At 35.6% G+C, this 7,443-nt stretch overlaps 1 protein-coding gene across 1 annotated transcript in view; it reads right to left on the bottom strand.

Annotated features, from left to right (window-relative positions):
• Positions 1 to 2,219: 2,219 nt before the first annotated feature.
• Positions 2,220 to 7,443, bottom strand: part of LOC107670805 (tetratricopeptide repeat protein 27-like) — a 108,693-nt gene continuing 103,469 nt past the window's right edge. Inside the window, exons 20-22 of the mRNA XM_016463572.1 lie at positions 4,281 to 4,381; positions 2,736 to 2,891; positions 2,220 to 2,534 (exon numbers count right to left, since the gene is read on the bottom strand). Of these exons, the coding sequence (XP_016319058.1) occupies positions 2,772 to 2,891; positions 4,281 to 4,381 (221 nt within the window). The 3' untranslated portion in view covers positions 2,220 to 2,534; positions 2,736 to 2,771. The remainder of the gene's footprint in view (positions 2,535 to 2,735; positions 2,892 to 4,280; positions 4,382 to 7,443) is intronic.

Genomic DNA, 7,443 nt, shown 5'->3' with positions numbered 1-7,443 from the left:
TTCTTATGATGTACATGCACAAACACTCTCTTCTGTGAAGAATATTGCCAAATTAAAGTTATGTATTCATCAATTGATGATCTCTAATTGAATAAAAAGTTCCTGTTACATCTGCCAGGTCTAATGGCTAGAGTTGAAAAGGGGATTCAGTTAAGGAACAGAGAGAGACAGTGCTGTCATAAAGCTATTCTTGGGTCACAGCTATTTTTTGTTTAAAAATAATGACCATCATAACTAAAAGTGAAGAGCAGGAGAGAGAGAGAGAATACAATATTAATGACAAGACTTCAGCATGCTTTAAAGTAGTTTACGCCACACTCTCAAATCTTAGTTTGGTCTGTGAATCCATATAAATTGCATAAAAACTTGAATGGGGATTCACAAACAAATTCTGCACAAGGGACCCAGACTCCTTAGTGACTCCACTGATGACATCTCTCCTTAATCAGTCACATGATTTAAGGTATCATTCGTGTATTACAAACAGTCGCTTTCATTTTTAGGTGAGCTACCCCTTTAGGGATCAAAATCCTTATTTTGTAAACTCACCTCTTGGTAATATTCAAATTGTTTGCCATTTCACCAGTATAGTAGTGCCTGGAATTTAAAAGATCAATTGTGTCAAACACAATCAACTTTTACATATATATAAACTGTTAAAGAACATAACGCAGGGCCATCGGGTTCTTAAGTTGTTCATTTGTGCATTGATACAACAGTCACATATGCGGCCCACAGAGGGAGGACAGGAACTTCACACTGTATCAGTGGTATCACCACAACCCTGTGGGAGGAAGGAGAGCTGTGCTGGGGAATTAACAGTTTATGTAGTTAAAAATGTGCTTTGCGATTGTTGTCACAGCCAGCAGGGCAGCCCCATGGTGGGAGGGATGCAGATATCTTCTGTCAGCAACTCTCTACTGTAATACACAATTTTCAAACACAACATTTTGGTTTTAGATGCTACCTGAGCTACAGCATTTGCCATTTAGACAACTTTTAAAGGACCGCTGAAGAGAGCTTGTTATTTATTTTAGGCGCTTCTTAATAGCTTCCAAAAGCAGTGCTGCAGAGATTATGCATTTTTGTAGACCACAACTCGGAAATGAGTTAGCATTTTAGCATTTCCGGTTGTATCGTCCCAAAGTCAGTGAGCTTTTGGATAAATGTCTGAAATAAAGTCTGTGGTTAAAACAAGATCAAGATATTTTCAGATTTTATTCTACAACATAAAATATATTAGTAATACCTTGTATTTTGGCTTCATAAAAGTTGTTCATTGGCCTACAATAATACATCACTGCAGCACTCTATTCAGAAGAACAGATCAGAACTTTTTGGATGATGTAGTAACACATGCCAAACATATATGTGACATTGATATTAAATAGCTCTACTATAGTGTGTTGACATTGCATAATCTCTGGAAGTTGTTCACTTGGTGGTTCCCACAATAGACACAGGATGTTTGCTTTGTGTCAGATTCATGTTTCTTAGCCCTCAGCTATCCTGTAGGTTCTCTGGGGCAACTTACTAGGCAATGTTCTTGCATCATTTGTACATAAATATGATGAATAACCAAACACTGCCAATTTCTTTGTTTCTTGTAACGGTCAAGCAAACAAAGAACTGTTCTCACAATGAAAGTTAATTACTTACAGATATTCTGTAATGCTCAAATACCATGCTGAAAAATTACGGGCATGATGTCATTTCTCTGAGGACAGATGCAGAAAGATGTGCGAGCAAGACGACGTCAAGGCAGGAAGAGAGACCAGATTTGTGAGAAATCAGATGGGTAAATATAAATCTCTCTAAATTCAATAGACTCAAAAAGGCCCAACTCTGCAAACTCTCAATGACATAATGACCTTCTCTGATACATACTTTATTGTTCAAAAGTTTGTTTTCAGTAAGATTTTCGTTTTTTAAAATAATACTTTTATTCAGCAAGGACACATTCATTGACCAAAAGTGATTAAAAACATTATGATGTTAAAAATTATTTCTATTTCAAATGACTGTCTCGGTTTCCAACATTTGTTTTGTTGAGCACCAAATCAACATATTAGAAGGATTTCTGAAGGATCATGTGACACTGAAGACTGGAGTAATGACTGCTAAAAACTCAGCTTTGCCATCACAGGAATAAACTACATTTTAAACAAATCGAAAACCGTTATTTTTCAATATTATATTTCACAATATTATTTCATCATGCACACAAGTTAAAAAAAAAACAAGCATAAAGATTAATTATGTAAGAAAGAGGCTGTGTATTATTTATTGGAATGAGGCACTGTTGAACATAAGCCTCAGCGACCTTAAAATCACATTGTGTGATCACAGGATCCGATTAGGGCAAAGACAGCTGACCCTGGATCAGGTCATGATGACAAACATCTTTAACTCAGTCACTAAGTCTTTCTTTTAGGTTTTTTCATGTTGACTGAACAAGCAACAGAGGTCCTGAGGATTTCCTGATGGAAGTTTTGTTAGTTTAAAACATAACTTTAAAGATGCACTGTTTAAACCAGGGGTGCCCAAACTCGGTCCTGGAGGGCCAGTGTCCTGCAGAGTTTAGCTCCAACCCCAATTAAACACACCTGAACCAGCTAATCAAGCTCTTATAGGAATACTAGAAACTTCCCAGCAGGTGTGTGGAGGTAAGTTGGAGCTAAACTCTGCATGACACCGGCCCTCCAGGACCGAGTTTGGGCTCCCCTGGTTTAAACCAATCAAAGGGAGGAAGAAAACAGTGCTATGGCTTCTCATTGGCTGCGTAACTGGGCACTCAGGTCCTGCAGCTCTGTGATGAGCTGCTCGAGCTCTGTGACATCACCTCTGAGCTCATCATGGAGTTCACCTGTGGCAACATCAGTGTACAGTTGCTGTGAAGAGACAACAAAACAAAAGTGTTTTTGAGACCTATAAATGGCAGCTGACAGATTATAATAAATGATTAAAAAAATTATAAATAAAAATTCCTATAAAAATTTAACTTATTACAATATATTTACAGATAACATGACATCACAATTGACACCATTTACTTAAAACATTAGAATGTTGGTCTTATTGTAAATACTGAAAAATTATTGATTAATTGCACAGTTATTCAATATAAAAAAATCATCAAAATGTAATTGAAATGACAGTTTCTTCCAGACTTTTCGTTTGAGATGACAACAAGCTGGCCTGTCATATATAAAGAACCTTTTATCCAATCAATTCCTGATAAACACTTTTGTTCAAATGTTTGGGATCAAATTTTTTTTTAAATCAAGATTTTTTTTTCTTTTTTTTTTTTAAGAAGTTTCTTATTCTCACCATGGCTGCATTTATTAGATCGAAATACAGTAAAAATGGCAAAATTGTGAAACATTATTATAAACTAACTGTTTTCTATTTTTAAATATTTTAAAATGTAATTTATTTTGGTGATGGCAAAGCTGAATTCTCAGCAGTCTTTACTCCAGTCTTCTGTTTCAAATGATCCTTCAGAAATTATTCTATAATTATTATATAATATGCTGATTTGTTTCTAATATCTTATTGTTACTGTATAAATGCTAAAAACCATTGTGCTGCTTAAAATTTTTGTAAAAACCCTCATATTGTTTTCAGGACTCAAAAGAACAGTATTTGCAACAAATCTTTTAACATTGTAAATGTTTTTACTGTCACTTGATCAATTTAATGTGTCGTTTCTGAATACATGTATTAACTTCTTTCAAAAAAATGCCTCTAAACTTTTGAACAGTATTGTATAAAAAAGTCCTATTTTCCATTCTAAATTTTCTCATATCCGGTTTTGTTGGATTTGTGAGTTTCGAGCACTATTTTATAACGACTTAAATATTTGGTCACACTTTATATTAAGGTCCAATTCTCGCAATTAACAAACCATTGACTATGACTTTTGCCTCAATAAACTCCTAATTTGCTGCTTATTAATAGTTAGTAAGGTAGTTGTTAAGTTTAGGTATTGGGTAGGATTAGGAATGTAGAATATGGTCGTGCAGAATATGTGCTTTATAAGTAGTAAAAAAAAGCCAATATTTTTTTATTATGCTAATAAGCAACTAGTTAATAGTGATAATTGGTCCCTATACTAAAGTGTTACCATGCGTGTAATAGCATTAAATAGGCAGAAATTGCCAGAAAATGCTAACTTTTACAAAACAAATAAAAACGCCTGTTTTTATTGATAGCTTTAAAAGACTTAAGCAAAACCTTAAAGCTAAAGACTTTAAGAGCGGAGTGTGTGTGAAACTCACTCTGGCTTTGGTGACCAGGCTCTTCAAACTGAGTCGAGCTGAAGACAGCAACTGTAGAGCCTCTTGAGGATTGCGCTTAGACCTGCTACAGCTGATAGAGACTGCGAGACAGAGAGACATAGACAGGAATTACTGAGGAGTTTCATCTCCAGTATAGAGTCCCGGCGGTTTACAGAGGGCAGCGCTGGAACATTCTGCATGCAGCACAGCCAGCCAGAGGAGACCGTGAGTGTCGGCCTGTCAAAGGTCACTAGAGGTCAGGTGATGCAATATCAAGGTCTGTGGCCTAATACAAAGAGTTGGACATTATTTAATTTTGTGTGTGTGTGTGTAGTACTGTTCACATTAAGTGATGGATCACGACCTCTGAGCGACTCTGATGTTTAATCACTACAGCTATTAATGCAACATCAAACATCATTCCACACACACACACACACACACACACACACACACACACACACACACAGAGACACAGACACAGACACAGTCACTGTCATCTATTCTACACATTTTTTCCACAATGAAACTCAATTAGCAGAGTCTCTAGCAGAATATGATTATCAAACAGGGCTAACAGAACATAACACATATTGTGTGCGCAGGTACTTTAATTTTCCTGAGAAGGTGCATTCCCAGGAAGCATTTGTGTGCTGTTTATCAACTATGTTTATCTTGCTCACAAATATGGAGGAAAGCAACAGATGCATGAGTATGCGTATCTACCTGTTTTTTTTCTGCCTTTCATTCCATCATTTCCACTTTTGTGATTTACTTTTCAATTCCTTCTTCCTATTTTTGTTCTTCACTTCCTTGATTCTCTCCTCCTCTACTTTTCTTTTAATCTTCCTAAAATCCCTTATTTCATAAATTCCAAAATTCATTCTAAATTCTTTCATTCTTTCTAAATTATAATTTTCTTTCTAAAGCTTCTTAAATAAACTTAAAAATACATTTCTAAGAATTTTCTAAATTCTTAGAAAATTTTTCTTTCAAAATTTTTATTTTTCCTGAATTATTTTTCTTTTTACATTCTTCACATACACACAGACACACACACACACACACACACACACACACACACACACACACACACACACAGAGACACAGACACAGACACAGTCACTGTCATCTATTCTACACATTTTTTCCACAATGAAACTCAATTAGCAGAGTCTCTAGCAGAATATGATTATCAAACAGGGCTAACAGAACATAACACATATTGTGTGCGCAGGTACTTTAATTTTCCTGAGAAGGTGCATTCCCAGGAAGCATTTGTGTGCTGTTTATCAACTATGTTTATCTTGCTCACAAATATGGAGGAAAGCAACAGATGCATGAGTATGCGTATCTACCTGTTTTTTTTCTGCCTTTCATTCCATCATTTCCACTTTTGTGATTTACTTTTCAATTCCTTCTTCCTATTTTTGTTCTTCACTTCCTTGATTCTCTCCTCCTCTACTTTTCTTTTAATCTTCCTAAAATCCCTTATTTCATAAATTCCAAAATTCATTCTAAATTCTTTCATTCTTTCTAAATTATAATTTTCTTTCTAAAGCTTCTTAAATAAACTTAAAAATACATTTCTAAGAATTTTCTAAATTCTTAGAAAATTTTTCTTTCAAAATTTTTATTTTTCCTGAATTATTTTTCTTTTTACATTCTTGCAGCAATTCTTTCTAAATTTCTAAATTCTTAATTCATTATAAGTTCTTTCATTCTTTCTAAATTATAATCTTATTTCTAAAGCTTTTTAAATAAATTTTAATTACTTTCTAAATTCTTAGAAAGTTTTTATTTTTCCTGAATTATTTTTCTTTCTACATTCTTGCTGCAATTCTTTCTAAATTATTTATTTCTAAATTCTTAATTCTTGCTTTCTTCCTAAATTCTTGCCTTTTTCCTTTATAAACACTCATTCTTATTAATTAAAAAAAGATATTTTTCTAAATTTCTGCTTATTTCCTTTCTAAATGCTTTTTAAATTATCTTTTTATTTTTTTCCCCTCTAAATTCTTCTTTCTAAATTTATGCTTTCTTTGTAAATTCTCTCTCTCAATTTGTGTTTTTTGCTTCCCCTCAAATTTTTCCTTCTAAATTCTAGTCAATCCATCTATCCATCAATTCTTCATTCTTGCTATCTCCATCTCTCTCTTTACCCATCTCATCCTCATGTTTCTGCCTGAAGCGGCAACAGCAGGAAAAGTGGTGTGATTAATAAGTGTGGAGCTCATTCACAACACACACACACAGCTTTAATGCATAGCAACACATACATGAATACAATATCTACACAAATGCACGAGGTACCATACAACCCAGTGAAGAATGATCTTATGTATGCTCACACACTTACCTCGCCCTTATATCGATCGATCAATCCTCCCCAAACACACGCGCACACACATACAGAAAGCAGGCCAGAGTAAGTGGGAAGGGATGGAGGCGTGTGAAGGGTTCTGCTACATTTGCCGAGCCGCCCCTTTATAAATCATTAAGATCAACAACAAACAGCCTGCATACTCAAGGACAAGCTGATGGAGAGAGTGTGTGAAATGGAATAAGAGGAGAGATGCTAAAAAGATGGCAAACGAACAATCGAGCGGGATCATGATTCGGTTAGACAAGTTGGTCCATGTTCAATGCCAGCTGAGAATAAAATGATGTGATTTCTGTGTTTAAGACACAGAAATTCAGATTTGAAGGAGAAAGAATTGCTATTCAACCCAAAACCTGTGCTCTGTCCCAACTGATGTTTAATTCAACACACACTTACTGACCAAACCCTCAACATCCCTCCTAATGAGACACACACACACACACACACACACACACACACACAGATGGACAGACAAAAGCAAACCCATCTGGTAAACACACACAGGCGCACGTGCCCACACACACAAACAGAAGTCTGTCTCTGGTGGAGGTCAGAGGGGTAAAAGGCTTGTTTGTTGTTCTTGCTCCTGCTCCTTGTTCTCAATCCATCAGCCCTTTCAGACTCTCTCTACGTTCACGCGCTGCCACATTAGCCATGATAGAGTGACTCTCTGAATGAGTGCAGGACCACGATTCTGTATGTTCCTCTCAAATGGCCTTGTGAAAGAGAAAGGGAAAGCATGGCCATGTGTGTGTGTGTGTGTGTGTGTGTGTGTGTATA

This window comes from Sinocyclocheilus anshuiensis, unplaced genomic scaffold, assembly GCF_001515605.1.
Source record: "Sinocyclocheilus anshuiensis isolate Anshui unplaced genomic scaffold, SAMN03320099.WGS_v1.1 scaffold784, whole genome shotgun sequence".
Taxonomy (NCBI): domain Eukaryota; kingdom Metazoa; phylum Chordata; class Actinopteri; order Cypriniformes; family Cyprinidae; genus Sinocyclocheilus; species Sinocyclocheilus anshuiensis.
The sequence above is the reverse complement of the archived record's forward strand: the minus strand, read 5'-3'. Positions and strand labels throughout refer to the sequence as shown.